Source organism: Engystomops pustulosus, chromosome 6 (assembly GCF_040894005.1).
Source record: "Engystomops pustulosus chromosome 6, aEngPut4.maternal, whole genome shotgun sequence".
Lineage (NCBI taxonomy): Eukaryota > Metazoa > Chordata > Amphibia > Anura > Leptodactylidae > Engystomops > Engystomops pustulosus.
The window spans coordinates 18278822-18295614 of NC_092416.1; the positions used below are offsets into that span (position 1 = coordinate 18278822).

General features: G+C 45.8%; 1 protein-coding gene across 2 annotated transcripts in view; it reads right to left on the reverse strand.

Moving 5' to 3' along the window:
* Positions 1–16793, reverse strand: part of LOC140065533 (uncharacterized) — a 67374-nt gene that overhangs the window by 43220 nt on the left and 7361 nt on the right. For both annotated transcript variants that reach the window (XM_072113130.1, XM_072113131.1), the window contains exons 4-8: positions 16623–16664; positions 10485–10609; positions 9995–10276; positions 7439–7576; positions 5614–5743 (exon numbers count right to left, since the gene is read on the reverse strand). In XM_072113130.1, coding sequence (XP_071969231.1) covers positions 5614–5743; positions 7439–7576; positions 9995–10276; positions 10485–10609; positions 16623–16664 — 717 coding nt within the window. The remainder of the gene's footprint in view (positions 1–5613; positions 5744–7438; positions 7577–9994; positions 10277–10484; positions 10610–16622; positions 16665–16793) is intronic.

A 16793-nucleotide genomic window follows, 5' to 3' on the forward strand; every position in this document is an offset into this window, starting at 1 on the left:
CAGATTTAACACATGGGCCAGGCATGGCGCATGTGTCAGTCTGCCGAGTTGCAGAGCCGCCACCAGGTTACGGCCGTTCTCACACACAACCATGCCTGGCTTCAGGTTCAGCGGTGCCAGCCACAGATCAGTCTGCGCTGTGATGCCCTGTAATAGTTCTTGGGCGGTGTGCCTTTTATCGCCTAGGCTCAGCAGTTTGAGCACCGCCTGCTGTCGCTTAGCGAAGGCACTGCTGCTGTGCCTAGAGCTAGCGACTGATGGCGCCATGCCCACGGATGGTAGTTTGGAGGAGGAGGTGGAGGAGGGGTGGGAGGAGGAGGAGGCATAGTAGGCCTGAAAGACCTGGACCGAGGTAGGCCCCGCAATCCTCGGCGTCGGCAGTATATGACCAGCCGCAGGGTCAGACTCGGTCCCAGCCTCCACCAAGTTAACCCAATGTGCCGTCAGCGATATATAGTGGCCCTGCCCGGCAGCACTCGTCCACGTGTCCGTGGTCAGGTGGACCTTGTCAGAAACGGCATTGGTCAGGGCACGGATGATGTTGTCTGACACGTGCTGGTGCAGGGCTGGGACGGCACATTGGGAAAAGTAGTGGCGGCTGGGGACCGAATACCGAGGGGCGGCCGCCGCCATGAGGTTGCGAAAGGCCTCGGTCTCTACTAGCCTATAGGGCAGCATCTCCAGGCTAAGCAATCTGGAGATGTGGACATTAAGGGCTTGGGCGTGCTGGTGGGTGGGTTGCACTATATTTCCTTTTCCGCTCCAGCGTCTGGGGTATGGAGAGCTGAACGCTGGTGGATGCTGTGGAGGATCGTGGAGGCGACGATGGGGTTTTTGTGCCAGGGTCCTGGGCAGGGGGCTGACTATCAGCTGACACAGGGGAAGGAGCAGTGGTGTGCACGGCCGGAGGTGAACGGGCTTGGTGCCACTGAGTGGGGTGTTTAGCATTCATATGCCTGCGCATACTGGTGGTAGTTAAGCTAGTAGTGGTGGAACCCCTGCTGATCCTGGTTTGGCAAAGGTTGCACACCACAGTCCGTCGGTCATCCGGTGTTTCCTTAAAGAACCTCCAGACTTCTGAAAATCTAGCCCTCGCCGCGGGAGCCCTCGCCACGGGAGCTTCACTACGTGACACATTTGGCGCTGATGCACCAGCTCTGGCCCTGCCTCTCCGTCTGGCCCCACCACTGCCTCTTCCAACCTGTTCTGGTCGAGGACTCTCCTCCGTCTCAGAAGCACTGTGTTCACCCGGCCTCTCAACCCAGCTTGGGTCTGTCACCTCATCATCCTCCGATCCCTCAGTCTGCTCCCCCCTCGGACTTCCTGCCCTGACAACAACTTCACCACTGTCTGAGAACTGTGTCTCCTCATCGTCCGACACCTCTTTACACACTTCTTCCACTACGTCAAGAAGGTCATCATCACCCACAGACTGCGACTGGTGGAAAACCTGGGCATCGGAAAATTGCTCAGCAGCAACCGGACAAGTGGTTTGTGACTGTGGGAAGGGTCCAGAAAACAGTTCCTCAGAGTATGCCGGTTCAAATGCCAAATTTTCCTGGGAGGAGGCAGACTGGGGGGGAGGAGGCTGAGGTGCAGGAGCTGGAGGAGTGCCGATTTCGGTGACATGGGTAGACTGCGTGGAAGACTGACTGGTGGACAAATTGCTCAAAGCATTGTCGGCAATCCACGACATCACCTGTTCGCACTGTTCTGGCCTCAACAGTGCTCTACCACGAGTCCCAGTAACTTTAGACATGAACCTAGGGAGTGTAGCTCTGCGGCGTTCCCCTGCTCCCTCATCAGCAGGTGGTGTCTCACCCCGCCCAGGACCACGGCCTCTGACCCCTGCAGTCGTTGGACGCCCACGTCCCCGCCCTCATCCTCTACCCCTAGCCCTTGGGTTAAACATTTTGAAAATGAAAGTTATAACTTTAATTTTTTTTTTACTTTTTTTTTGTGTTTTTTTTTTTTTTTGTGTTTTTTAGTTTTTAAAACCAAACGATGCTATCCTATTGCTATGGCTATTTTCTAGCCAACTATGAAAGCACACTGCTATGCCAGATGAGATGACGCTGAGTTATGAAAAAATAAACGTAAAATAAAAAGAAACTGCCAGACTGTGCCTAATTGAAATCCAACCCCTAATAAATTGTCCCACTTCGGTCTTTGCGATGGATATGTGCGTCACTAAGCGCTAAACACAACGGTCGCAAGTCTCACTGCAAATTCCTCACAATATGGTAGTAGATGCACTACAGCAAGGCCAGCCACTAGCAGATCAACCAGAAATAAAATATATAACGCTATTGTAGGCCTAAGTAAGCCGTTTGGATTCTCCTATGGCTATTTTCTAGCCAAGTATGAAAGCACACTGCTATGCCAGATGAGATGACACTGAGTTATGAAAAAATAAACGTAAAATAAAAAGAAACTGCCAGACTGTGCCTAATTGAAATCCAACCCCTAATAAATTTTCCCACTTTGGTGTTTGAGGTGGATATGTGTGTCACTAAGAGCTAAACACAACGGTAGCAAGTCCCCCTGCAAATTCCTCACAATATGGTACTAGCTGCAAATAAAAAAAAAAAGTATAACGTTATTGTAGCCCTAAGAAGGGCTGTTGGGTTCTTGTTGAATCACTCCTGCCTAACACTATTCTAATATAACAGCCTAACGCTTTCCCTGACCAGCAGCAGCTCTCTCCCTAGCGGCATCCAGACACAGAATGATCCGAGCAGCGCAGGCAGGGGCTAGTCTATTCCAGGGTCACCTGATCTGGCCAGCCAACCACTGCTATCGACGTGTAAGGGTACCACGTCATGCTGGGTGGAGTGCAGAGTCTCCTGGCTTGTGATTGGCTCTGTTTCTGGCCGCCAAAAAGCAAAACGGCGGGAGCTGCCATTTTCTCGAGCGGGCGAAGTATTGGTCCGAGCAACGAGCAGTTTCGAGTACGCTAATGCTCGAACGAGCATCAAGCTCGGACGAGTATGTTAGCTTATCTCTAGATACAAGCCATGTGATGGTTATATACAGGAGAGAATACTACTATTTTCAGGATGCTATAAATGTGGTCACAGGAATTGCATTGCCTATGCCCATATTATGGTTGGTGTATCTTTTCTTTCTTGTATCACATCAAAAGAACATCCTAAATAAATTGCAACACTAGCAATGCCATTTCTGTAGCAGAATGTATTATTTGCATTAAAGTGAGAAACAATATGTAGGACACACGTTTGGATCCTTAAAATCAGGTTCAGACGCTATATTTCAGATATCACCAACGATTCAGTAAATGTTTCAGCAATTACACTTCATTTTAGGGAGGTTCATGCAAAGGATTTAGATGAGAAGGATCGAAAGGGTCTTTAAGTCACCGCAAGGTGGAGACAGGAATCATAAGCTTCTTAGTAGAGAGGTGTACTAGATGTTTGTAGTTGTGAGTCACCAGCCCCAGGCTTTGAATACAAGACAAGATCTAATTCTTACATATTGAATATCAGTCACCCCATTCTATCAGTCAGTATATATCTTTACATGTATACTGTATATTTGGAACTAGTGTATCAGGTTTTTCCTGTTTTACCTGTTTTAACATATTTATGATGGATGTCTCATTAAACAATCTACAGAAATTCATGATGTATCAGGTTTCGTATAGCTCCTATTGTTGGTATGCTTTTAACCAATTCTGATACGATCACATTATCATGAAGGAGGTGTATTCTCATCACATGATCATGAGGGTGGGAATTATAAATATGGACAATTCTTTATATTTTAAAGGGATTTTCCCAGGAAACAAGTTAGGCCCTATTTACAGGATAGAACCTAACTTTCTGATCTGTGGGGATCTCAGTGATGAGAACCCCACAGATAACGAGAACACGCTAAGTAGAGATGAATGGAGCAGAATGGTCATGTGTGGCCATCTGCTCCATGAATCTCGGGGAGCAACGAAGGGTCTGACAGAGGTACCTGGGATCCTATCTAACCCCTTGTTCTTGTGATCTGTGGGGGTCTTATCACTGAGACCCGCACCGATCGGCAAGTTAGGCTCTATCCTGTGGATAGTGCCTAACTTGCTTGTTGGGAAAACTCCTTTAAGACCATCAATAAGGCTCATTAGCTGAAAAATGTAGGTCATGTTGCTGCCTATTAGGTGGTAGGTCTTGTGCTTGACCATGTCTTTTAACTCAATATCAATAAAGCGGAAGTTAATTTTTGCACCTTCCACCTCTGCCAGTCTTTGCCCGGATCATCTGTCTTTTCCAGGTTAGGCTCTCCGGAACTTCGGAGTGATCAGCATGTGCCTGTGATGTTTGGGTGGCGCATATGCATTTCTTCACCAATTTCAAAAATAAATACAATTTGCAAAAATAAAAAGGGCCTGGTGGTTATAGGGTTAAATGGTAGTGAGGTGGATAGCTTTGCACAAAAGAGGTGGAGGAATTTAATGTTTGCAATCTAATTGACTAATGCCTTAACTTAGTCTGGCTTCTCCATTCTGGTAATAAAGTACTTGACACTGCCTCGAAAAGGCCAATTGTTTAAAATTTCTAGCTGCCCCTCAATGTCACTCTAGCTGCTTCCAACCCCACATACAGTGCCGGTCAGGTCCACTCCTCACCCATTTTGGGATTTATAATTCGGGACCCCATTGAATTTAATGGAGTTTGTGTTTGGCACAAATTTTGACATAAAGTCAGTGTTCCCAACCAAATCAAAGCCTTAAACTGTCAAATCCTTATTTTGACCAACTTGCTCATCTCTACATGACACTAGAATGAGAATGACGAGAGATACTCAGATATGTGTCCCTTTGACCTGATTTCATAGATGACTTGACAACTGACTATTAAACTTTGTTTTGCAGTCATGTATGAGAAAGTTTTATCTTCATGTCCTAAAATTATTTAAAGGTGTTTTCCATGAAAGAAAATAATCAAATTTTCGATTCCCTTTACTTTACAATTTTACTCAGTTTTATTGCTGTTTTAGCTCCTATCGTTACCTAGGCTGGTCAGTGAAAAATTCCAGCAGACACATTATGATCCATCTAGTTCTGTGAGCTGAAAATGTGGTTAGATTATCAGGGTACAAGGTTTATCTACACATTCATTTAGCTTCTGAACATTCACTAGTATCTGACACATAGAACAAGACACTGCTAGATCTGCTGTGCTTTCCATCCCCTCCCCAGATAAAGAACTTATAGTGTAGCTTTATAGTGTAGCTTTACACTCGTCACGCTGCTGGCAGGAAGTCAGTGTCTGTGTAGCAGTGTGAAAGCTCTGCCCTGGAATGCAAGGGGAGGGGCTAGAGGCAGAGAGCAAAGAGAGACAGAAATCTAAGCTCCACGGCCATCAGACAAAAAACAAAGATGTCTTCCCCGACCCTAAGTCAGAAGTTACAGGGTCGTGTCTAGGGGCAACTAAAATTGTATACACCAGGACTGAGACAGGTTTGACTTCTATCTGTGAAATGCTGTATTTTTTGTTAATTACAGTGAATTAGAGAATGTGTTATTTTGTTATCCTGAGTACATATAAGAAACTTCTCTTTGTGGGAGGAATACCCCTTTAAGTTGTCAAGACAGGTTGGACTCACTTTTATCAACTTCAAAAAACCATCGTCCGGTAAAGTTGACGTTACTGGTGGAAGAAATATTGATTATGGCCGGCGTCATGGAGCCGGGGATGGAGTAATAGCTGGTGCTGTCAGCATTGTTAAACCCAGCCTGAAATACACAATATAGACTTTAATTATATAGGTTGTAGGGGTTCAGCTCAAACGTGGGGGTCGGCAATGACAAAGCTCTCTTGGACAGCAGGATTAAAGTTGAAACTGTGCATTTATTCCAGCAGAAACAGCAGTAACAAACAAAACATCAAATAAAAATCCTTGCCTGTCTGGCTCTAACTAAACACTTGGCAGCCTCACTAGCCACTGGAGGGCTTCTCCCTGCCAGCATGAAACATACGTTCAGTAACCCTGTGTCACTCACGTGTGGCTCTCACACAGTCCAGCCTCTGTGTCTCCAGGTAGAGAGCCACTTCTGACTGCTCCACACCCATCTTTAAGGGATTGCACACCTGGTGCATTGTTAGACCCATTGCATTGTTAGACCCATTGCAGTGTGGAAGCTTTGGTCTGGAGCAGTGATCACACTTGTCTCCACTCCAGCAATTAGGGTCCTGTACCAGGTCTTCCCAGAGACCAACACATGGAGAACAGCTTCCAGTTTGACCCAATTCACACTGTGGTCGCTGTAATACACAAAAACCTTAAATTTCTCGCCAATTCAATAGTGACTTTGTCACAAGGTAAATACAGTAATTTAGCAGCCAACATTAAAGAAGTAAACCAACTCAAAACAAAGACCTTAACATAATCTTAAAAATATTTCTCAGCAGCGTGACTTTTGGCTATTTGGCACTAGGCCGCCTAACTACTGGCTATTGAGAAAAGCTTGACTATTGGCTAAGGGGGTTGTGTGACTATTAGCTACTGTTCGTGAACGACCATTGACTACTGTTTGGAGGCTCGGCTTTATATATGCCCCTTTGACTTTAAAACTGGTATATAGTTTTAGATTTCTCTTAGCTAGGTGGACATTTTGGATCGCACACACAGAAGTGTGGTAAGTTCAATAACCACAACTTCTAGACTTAACAGTTTTTGAAAGTGATTCTAAGTCATGCCATCCATATAATGGGTTGCAACAGTATTCGTACTGCTTGAACTATTCCTCATTTTGAAATGTTAAAACTTGACTGAATTTCATTTGTATTTTATGTGATAGAAACACAAGAATCAAGTATTTGTGATGTGTAAACAAAATTAAAGGCAGATTTGCAAATACAGGCAGTCCCCGGGTTACATACAAGATAGGTTCCTTAGGTTTGTACTTAAATTGAATTTGTATGCAAGTCGGAACTGTATATTTTATAATTGTAGATCCAGACAAAAACAATTTTTGTCCCAGTGACAATTGGATTTTCTAAATGTTTTGATGTAATGAGACTAAGGATTATCAATAAAACTTAATTACAGACACCTTACAGCTGATCACTGTAGCCTGGGACTAAAGAAAAGCATCCAGAGAGCTTCACTAGAGGTTACAGGGGGCAGAGGGGTCTGTCTGTAAGTTGGGTATCCTTAAGTAATCACAAATTTAAAAACTGTGACATATGCATGTACTCAGCCCCCAGTACTATGAAACCCTTTAACAGAATCTAAGTGTCATAAGAAGTCACCCAAATAGAATATATTGTGACTGTAAGTTAAAAGAGGGAATAAGTGAATATATTTGGCTAGAATACATTGTGGGATTCTTGTTTCAGTTAATGTTACGTACATGGGAACATTTATAAAGAACAGTTATCTTGTCTTTATTTAACATATAATAAACAATGTGTTCCTATAATATTACCACTGCTGGAGTTCCACCAAGTCCTGTAGAACTGTCGCCTCCGTGGTATGTGCCCGTTGTCCACTGGATGTCCGCATAGTTATATAGAGTATAAGTAGAATTTCCATCTGTGATCAGCACAGCTTGAAATGTGTTCACCTGAAAAGGAGAAATTATTTTAAAAAATAAAAAATAAAAGGAGGTTGTGTTTTATGAAATAAAAATATGTGCCCGTTCAGACTTCAGTATCATCCTCTACCCATAAGGTTGTGGCAGAAGATGCATTACCAAATTTTTACTCCTGCCCTTAATTGATTTCCCCCCACACCCATCTGTCCCCTATTGACTTTGTTCTGGGCTGCAGACAGTTGACCTAGCTGTGATGGACAGAAGCCTCCTCCACTGACATTCCTCCAATTCCCATCTGGATGTCAGGGAACCACCTTCTGGACTCTCATTTCTGTATGCTTACAAGAAATTGTACTGGAAGCCTTCTAGTGTTCACCAGACCTATTGGGGCTCATTTACTAAGGGACCGCGATTCCGTCGGGTTTCCCGAATATTTCCATTTTGCCCTAAATTTCCCCGGGTTTTTTGCGCACGCTATCGGATTGTGGCGCATCAGCGCCAGCTTGCATGCGACAGAAATCGGAGGCCATCGGACAACCCAACGGATTCGGACAAACCGCGGAATTTAAAAACTGAATTATGTTGCAAGATCAAGCCCTCACATGCACCAGGAAGAAGAAGGTGAACTCCAGCGGATCTCAGCGTAGAAGGGGCACCTGCAGGAAATTGGACACACGACCTTAGTGAATCGCGGCAGAGCTGATTCATTGGACAATGCACCACAGGATCCCGACAGGACCAGGTAAGTAAATCTGCCCCATTGTCTGTCTTCTGAATATCTGTTTGCCTTGTGAGTCTTACTGCATTGTCTCCTTGGTGTTAACAAGTATATGTACAACCATCTTTCTGTGTTTACTTTTTCCTGTGTCTCTCTATTTTCCCTCTCGCAGCTTAATAATTATATTTTATCAAACAAAAAATGGTAAATCCTATTAGCAATCCTATCCTAAATGCTATCTCTGTGGCCTTATATTTTAAATATCATTTGTAACAGAAATATCACACTATGTTTAAAGGGTTGTCCACTTTCAGCCAATAATTGATCTAGATCTCTGCTCGTGTCACGGGTGCTCCTGCGAACCATGTCCCGGGTCGCAGGCGCACCCATGTGCTTCAGTGTTTCCCTAGATACGTGTTTGCAGCCTCACTTACCTTCCATGCCTCCCAGCGCATGCAGCTCTGTAAGATTTAAAGATTTAAATTGCCAGCCCATTCCTGTATCCCCTGTTGGATCTTTGAGCCGCGTGTCTTAGAAAAAGCTTGTTCCTTCTGTGATTTCCCATTGTGACATCAATTCCATTCCTGACTTCGATCCCGTGCTGCCTGTCCTGACCTCCTGCCTGTCCACAACTCCGATTCTGCCTTACAATTCTGTATCTTGCCTTGCCCACCACCGCAGACAAAGTCACGCCTGTGTAGCGGCCTGGTGGTAACATGCCGCGGCAAGTCCAACCCGCTTTGCGGTGCGCTCTGGTGAAAACCGGAGACCACTTAGACTCTGCTCCTAGGTGTCGTGGTGGTTCATTGGGTCCACTACCCCTGAATCCTGACAGCTTGCTTTCCTGCTATAGAAAGCTTCTGTGTATATTTCCATTCTATGGAAATCCGTCCATGGTTACACAGGTGCACAGCTCACAAGTATCACAGAGAGTTATCAGAGCTGTGCATCTGTGTGACCATGGACAGATTTCCATCGAATGGAAATAAAAGCAGTCCTCGCGTTACATACAAGAAAGGTTCTGTAGGTTTGTTCTTAAGTTGAATTTGTATGTAAGTCGGAACCGTATACTTTATAATTGTAACCCCAGACAGAATTTTTTTGGTCTCTGTGACAACTGGATTTTAAAAATTTTGGATTGTCATAAGCACCAGGATTAGCGCTAAAGCTTCATTACAGACATCTTTCATTACTGCTATAGCTGTTTATTGTAACGTAGGGCTAAAGTACAGTAAATTACCAATTACCACAGGTCTGTTTGTAACTAGGGGTCGCCTGTAGGTCGGGTGTTCTTAAGTAGGGGACTGCCTGTAAACATAAAAGCTTCCTATAGGATGACAGCAAGCAGAGATATAGAAAACCGTAAGAAATTGATACAGAAAGTAACTTTTCACCTCCTGACACTCTCTTCTTACTAGAGCAAATATTATAACATAAAAATAATCTGCGATATCCGGAAGTGGCTTAATAAAAAGCTAGATAAAACTGATTTTCATTGTTCCATTGTGGAGCTGGCACTTACTCATAAAGTTACTGATAAAATGAGTAGAGGGTGAAAAATTTCTCAGATTTTGCTATCTTAGTAGATTCCATCACCATTTACAATGCATTAGGATTGGATAAAAAAATCAAGAATCAAAAATATAGAACCCTGTTCATGTTCTGCCTGTATGTATGGTAAACCCCTTCAAATTCAAATGATCCATTAAGATACATATCATAAATCTTACCCTATTACTGATTGATCCATAATATGCAACATGGTCCCACGTAGCCACAAACACCCACTGGGCCTGGAAGTTCTGATCGTGGGTGTAATTTCTAATGTCCGATGTTGCCCGAGCCAGAAGTCCTGTGTCCCTGCTCTGCCGATAGTAGATGTTACCAGCTTTTGGGGTGTACACATCTGCCCAGTAAACAGCTAGGAATGGATTATTAAGTGATAAAGGGATCGGTCGTGGTGTCCATAATGGAATTGGATCTTTGAATGACAAAAATCCATTGTTATCCACCTGTTAATACAAAAGCAGTAATGTCACACAACCTTCACTTACACAAGTCTCTAAGGGACACTGAGTTTGTAGGATCTATTGATTCCTAGAAAGAATCCCTGTCACATTTACCTGACAGATTTAGAAAATGATTCATTATAAGTACAGAATGAATAATATATGGTGTCAATGCACATCTACAACAAGGGCATAAATCGTATATACTCACATAAAGATATGAACATTTTTCACCAAATAGAGGAAGAGTCACAGAGAGATTTATACGTGGCGAAGACTCATAAACTTCTACTGGGCATAGGGTATCAAGATCCGATCCATATGGGTAGAGAAGATCTGGTGGGAAAAATGAATCACTGACCAATGAGATTACAGCTCTTTATGTTTTGTATGTTGCTAACTTAAAAAAAATGTAGCCACAAAATGTTTTGCTCATAAGCCACTTAATAAGAGGATATTGATCAGTTTGGTACTAAATGTAAGAAAGTCCATTTCTGCTCCTCATTATCTGTATTCTAGTACTAGTTGTAAGAAGATGAGTTGTAGGACGCGTAAGAGCTATTGGTTCTGATTAGAGATGAGCGAGCATTAAAATGCTTGGGTGCTCGTTACTCGAGTCAAACATTTTCCGATACTCGAGTGCTCGTCTCGAATAACGAGCCCCATTGAAGTCAATGGGAGACTCAAGCATATTTCAAGGGGACCAAGGCTCTGCACAGGGAAGCTTGGCCAAACACCTGTAAACCTCAGAAAATGATGGAAACACCACGGAAATGGACAGGAAACAGCAGGGGCAGCATGCATGGATGCCTCTGAGGCTGCTTAATCGCACCATTATGCCAAAATTATGGGCAACAGCATGGCGATGACAGAGTGAGCGAGTGAGGCGAGATAGCATCTAAAAACCCAATAATTGACCCTGACACTATAGGGGAAGACATTAGGAGGCAGCAGCAGCAGCGGCAGGCTAGAGAGCGGCATGGCGACATACCCCAAATGGACTCAGGCTTCAAACCAATTTTAAAAATTCCTTTTGGCGAGGATAACGTGTAGCACTGTATGTATCAGTATTTTGCCTGGTTATGGCAGCAGAGAGGAACCAAAGGAGGTGAGCAAGAAGCGCTGAAATGATTTCCTATGTGAACAAAAAGTTGATGGTATATTTAGTCGATAACACAGCATGGTGGCGACATAGTGACCAAGTTCCAAAATGTATCTGGTGAAACACCTGAAAACTGAGCCTGACACAGCTCGTTTGCTAAAGGAACGACATATGGAGGCAGCTATGGAGACGACTTTAGGAGGCAGCTATGGAGACGACATGTGGAGGCTGCTATGGAGACAACGTGTGGAGGCAATGGGGATGGTTTTGGCACCCGAGGTGAACATAAGGAGGTAAGAAAAGAGGAGTGAAAAGATAGATTTTAGAGGTAAAAGGTTGTAGGTTGAAGGTTGCTGCAGTTCAAACGATGTTAGTTGGATCTTGGGATGGAGCCAGGTGAGCTTTCGCCTGTCCAAGCCCCTGCCTCTCGGCTCCTCCCTACACAAAATGGACCTGGGGGCCAGAAGCGTTTACTTTTAAAAAAATTATCATTTTCAAAGCAGACGGGGGCTACAAACAGCATTTCTAAAAACCTTTTGTGTAAGATCAAGTGTAGTACTGTTCTTATAAGTAATTGGCCTGGTTATGTAGGGGGAGGGGAAACCTTTTGTGTAAGATCAAGTGTAGCACTGTTCTTATAAGTAATTGGCCTGGTTATGGAGGGGGAGGGGAACAAGTGTAGTACTGTTCTTATAAGTAATTGGCCTGGTTATGGAGGGGGAGGGGAACGTAAATAGATGCGCAAGTAGCGCTGAAATAATATCGGTCAATCATAAAAGTTTGGCAGTATATTTTGTGGATAACACAGCAAGGTGGCGACAAAGTTAACAAGTTTGATGTGGAAGCCGTTAAAACAACCCAAAATTTTGCCAGACACAGCTCGTTTGCTAAGGGGACGATGTATGGAGGCAGCAATGTGAACAACTTTTGGAGGCAGCTATGGAGACAATGTGTGGAGGTAACAATGGAGACAACGTGTGGAGGCAGCAATGAAGACAACGTGCGGAGGCAGCTATAAAGACGACGTGTGGAGGCTGCTATAAAGATGACGTGTGGAGGCTGCTATGGAAACAATTAAATTTGGATAGTGCCTGTATGTATGTGGCAGTCCAAAAAGTTTTCAAAACAGAGGAGCGGGGAGGTGGCCCTCCAGAAAAATTAAATAGATAGAGTGCCTGTATGTGACAGTGCAAAAAGGTTTTCAAAACAGAGGAGCGGGTAGGTGGCCCTCCAGAAAAATTAAATAGTTTGAGTGCCTGCATGTGGCACTCCCAAAAATTGTTTAAAATAGAGGACCGGGTAGATAGCCCTCCAGAAAAATTAAATAGATATAGTACTATAGCTAGAGCTAGTTGGCCCTGGAAAAAATTAGCCAGTTGCCTCTGCTTTAGTGTATAAAGAGGAGTAGAAGGAGGAGAATGAGGAGGAGGAGTGCATACATGAGAATTATTCAGGTTGAGCTGCTTTCACCTGGTGGAGAATGAAAATCATGAGAAATCCATCGGTGATGATGCCACCAGCTGCACTGAAAACCCGCTCTGACAACACGCTAGCGGCAGGGCAGGCAAGAACCTACAAGGCGTACAGCGCCAGTTCAGGCCAGATGTCCAGCTTTGAAACCCAGTAGTTGTAGGGAGCTGTGTGATCATTTAGGACGATGGTATGGTCAGCTACGTACTCCCTCACCATCTTTCTGTAAAGATCACCCCTACTCTGCCGAGACTGGGGACAGGTGACAGTGTCTTGTTGGGGTGACATAAAACTGGCAAAGGCCTTGTAAAGCGTACCCCTGCCAGTGCTGGACAAGCTGCCTGCTCGCCCACACTCCCTCACTACTTGTCCCGCAGAAGTACGCCCTGTCAGATGGGAAAGACTGTTTCAGCTTGTGCACCAGGGCCAGCTGTTATTCATGCACTCTCACACTCCTTTCCTCTACAGGGATGAGAGTGGAAAGATTTTGCTTGTACCGTGGGTCCAGGAGAGTGAAAAAATTCTTTGAATGCGAGGGTCACGGGATAGGCAGCCTAGCATGAAATCTGCCATATGCGCCAGAGTCCCAACACACAAGAATTCACTCCCTTCATTGGCCTGACTCTCCATTTCCTCCTTCTCCTACTCCAACTCCTCTTCTTCTGCCCATACACGCTGAACAGTTAAGGACTGAGCAATGGTCCCCTCTTCCGTCTTGACAACATTCTCCTCCTCTTCCTCCTCATCCTCCTCCACCTCCCCCGATACGCGCTGAGAAACAGACCGGAGGGTGTTCTGGCTATCAACAAGGGAATCTTCTTCCCCCATCTCTTGTGACGAGCGCAAAGCTTCCGACCTCAAGCTGACCAGATAGTTTTACAACAGGCCAAGCAGCGGGATGGTGAGGCTGATGATGGCGGCATTGCCACTGACCATCTGTGTTGACTACTCAAAGTTACTCAGCACCAGACAGATATCAGACTTCCACGTCCACTCCTCATTGTAGACTTGAGGAAGCTGACTGACCTGACTCTCCAGTTCTGGTGGAAGTTGACATCTGGCAGTCTACAATCGCTCTGCGCTGCTGGTAAACTCTGGATAACATGGTTAATGTTGAATTCCACCTCATGAGCACATGGCACAACAGTCGGTGAGCGGGCAGTTGGAGGCGGCGCTGCGCTGCCCTGAGAGTGGCAGCATCTGTGGTTGACTTTCTGAAATGCGCACAAATGCGGCGCACCCTCGTGAGCAAATTAGACAGATTGGAGTATGTCTTGAGGAACCACTAAGCTATCAGATTTAACACATGGGCCAGGCATGGCAAATGTGTTAGTTTGCCGAGTTGCAGAGCCGCCACCAGGTTACGGCCGTTGTCACACACAATCATGCCTGGCTTCAGGTACAGCGGTGCCAGCCACAGATCGGTCTGCGCCGTGATGCCCTGTAATAGCTCTTGGGCGGTGTGCCTTTTATCGCCTAGGCTCAGCAGTTTGAGAACCGCCTGCTGTCGCTTAGCGACGGCACTGCTGCTGTGCCTAGAGCTACCGACTGATGGCTCCATGCCCATGGATGATAATTCGGAGGAGCAGGTGGAGGAGGGGTGGGAGGAGGAGGAGGCATAGTAGGCCTGAGAGACCGTGACCGAGGTAGGCCCCGCAATCCTCGGCGTCAGCAGTACATGAGCGGCTCCAGGGTCAGACCCGGTCCCAGCCACCACCAAGTTAACCCAATGTGCCATCAGCGATATATAGTGGCCCTGCCCGGCAGTACTCATCCATGTGTCCGTGGTTAGGTGGACCTTGTCAGAAACGGCATTTGTCAGGGCAAGGATGATGTTGTCTGACACGTGCTGGTGCAGGGCTGGGACGGCACATTGGGAAAAGTTGTGGCAGCTGGGGACCGAATACCGAGGGGCGGCCGCCGCCATGAGGTTACGAAAGGCTTCGGTCTCTACCAGCCTAAAGGGCAGAATCTCCAGGCTGAGTAATTTGGAAATGGGGGCATTGAGGGCTTGGGCGTGTGGGTGGGTGGAACTGTATTTCCTCTTGCGCTCCGGGGTCTGGGGTATAGACAGCTGAACGCTGCACATGGAGACATTGGTGGACGCTGTGGAGGATTGTGGAGGCGAAAGAGTGGGGTGTTTAGCATTCATATGCCTGCGCATACTGGTGGTGGTTAAGCTAGTAGTGGTGGAACCCCTGCTGATCCTGGTGTGGCACAAGTTGCACACCATAGTCCATCAGTCATCCGCTGTTTCTTTAAAGAACCTCCAGACTTCCGAAAATCTAGCCCTCGCCATGGGAGCTTCACTACATGAAACATTTGGTGCTGATGCAACAGCCCTGGCCCTGCCTCTCCATCTGGCACCACCACTGCCTCTTCCAACCTGTTCTCTTATAGGACTCTCCTCCATCTCAGAAGCACTGTGTTCACCCGGGACAATCAACCCAGCTTGGGTCTGTCACCTCATCATCCTTCGATCCCTCAGTCTGCTCCCACCTCGGACTTCCGGCCCTGACAACAACTTCACCACTGTCTGACACCCGTGTCTCATCATTGTCCGACGCCTCTTTACACACTTCTTCCACTACATCAACAATGTCATCATGACCCACAGACTGCGACCCTGGGCATCGGGAAAGAGCTCAGCAGCAACCGGACAAGTGGTTTGTGACTCTGGGAAGGGTCCAGAAAACAGTTCCTCAGAGTATGCCGGCTCAAATGCCAAATTTTCCTCGGAGGGGGCAGAGCTGGAGGAGTGTTCACTTGGGTAACATGGGTGGACTGTGTGGAAGACTGACTGGTGGACAAATTCGTTGAAGCATTGTCCGCTATCCATGACATCACCTTTTCGCACTGTTCACACTGTTCTGGCCTCAACAGTGCTCTACCACGAGTCCCAGTAAGTTGGGACATGAAGCTAGGGCGTGTAGCTCTGCAGCGTTCCCCTGCTCCCTCATCAGCAGGTGGTGTCTCACCCCGCCCAGGACCATGGCCTCTGACCCCTGCAGTAATTGGATGCCCACGCCCTCGTCCTCGACCCCTAGCCCTCTGGTTCAACATTTTCAAAATTAAAGTATATTATATAGACAGAACAGAAATATAAACTGTAATTTTTGGGGGGTGGTTTTTTATTTATTTATTTATTTAGTTTTTTTGTGTTTTTTTATAGAACAAAACGTGCAGAAGAAATCAGACAGCAACCACAGAAAATGATTGCTATGACTAGTTTCTAACCTACACTGACAGCACACAAAAGGATTTTGTGCTGTGACTGAGTGTGTCACTTTAACTTTTGAAAAACGCTAATGTAGCCCTAACAAGGGCTGTTGGGTTCTTGTAGAATCACTCCTGCCTAAAAGTAATCTACTAGCACCCTAATGCTATCCCTGACCAGCAGCAGCTCTCTCCCTAACGGCATCCAGACACAGAATGATCCGACCAGCGCGGGCAGGGGCTAGTCTATTCCAGGGTCACCTGATCAGGCCAGCCAACCACTGCTATCGACGTGTAAGGGTACCACGTCATGCTGGGTGTACTGCAGAGTCTCCTGGCTTGTGATTGGCTCTGTTTCTGGCCGACAAAAATCTAAACACTGCAAGATGCCATTTTCTCGAGCGGGCGAAATACTCGTCCGAGGAACGAGCAGTTGCAAGTATGCTAATGCTCGAACGAGTGTGTTCGCTCATCTCTAGTTCTGATCCATCAATCTAAATGCGATGCAAAGCAATGTATAGAAGCAAAGTAATAAGCAGAGAAACGGTGATGTTTACATACCATGAGATGAACTTGCAGACACTGGGGATGCTGTGCTCATACCTGAAAAATGAAGACAAATCCCTTTAATTATTTTAACAGAATGGGGATTTTTTGGATGTAGATACAAATAAGGTGTCAACTGTGAATTTAGCCAAGAGTGCTATTTCCCTATGCTGCTGTCTCTTCTGC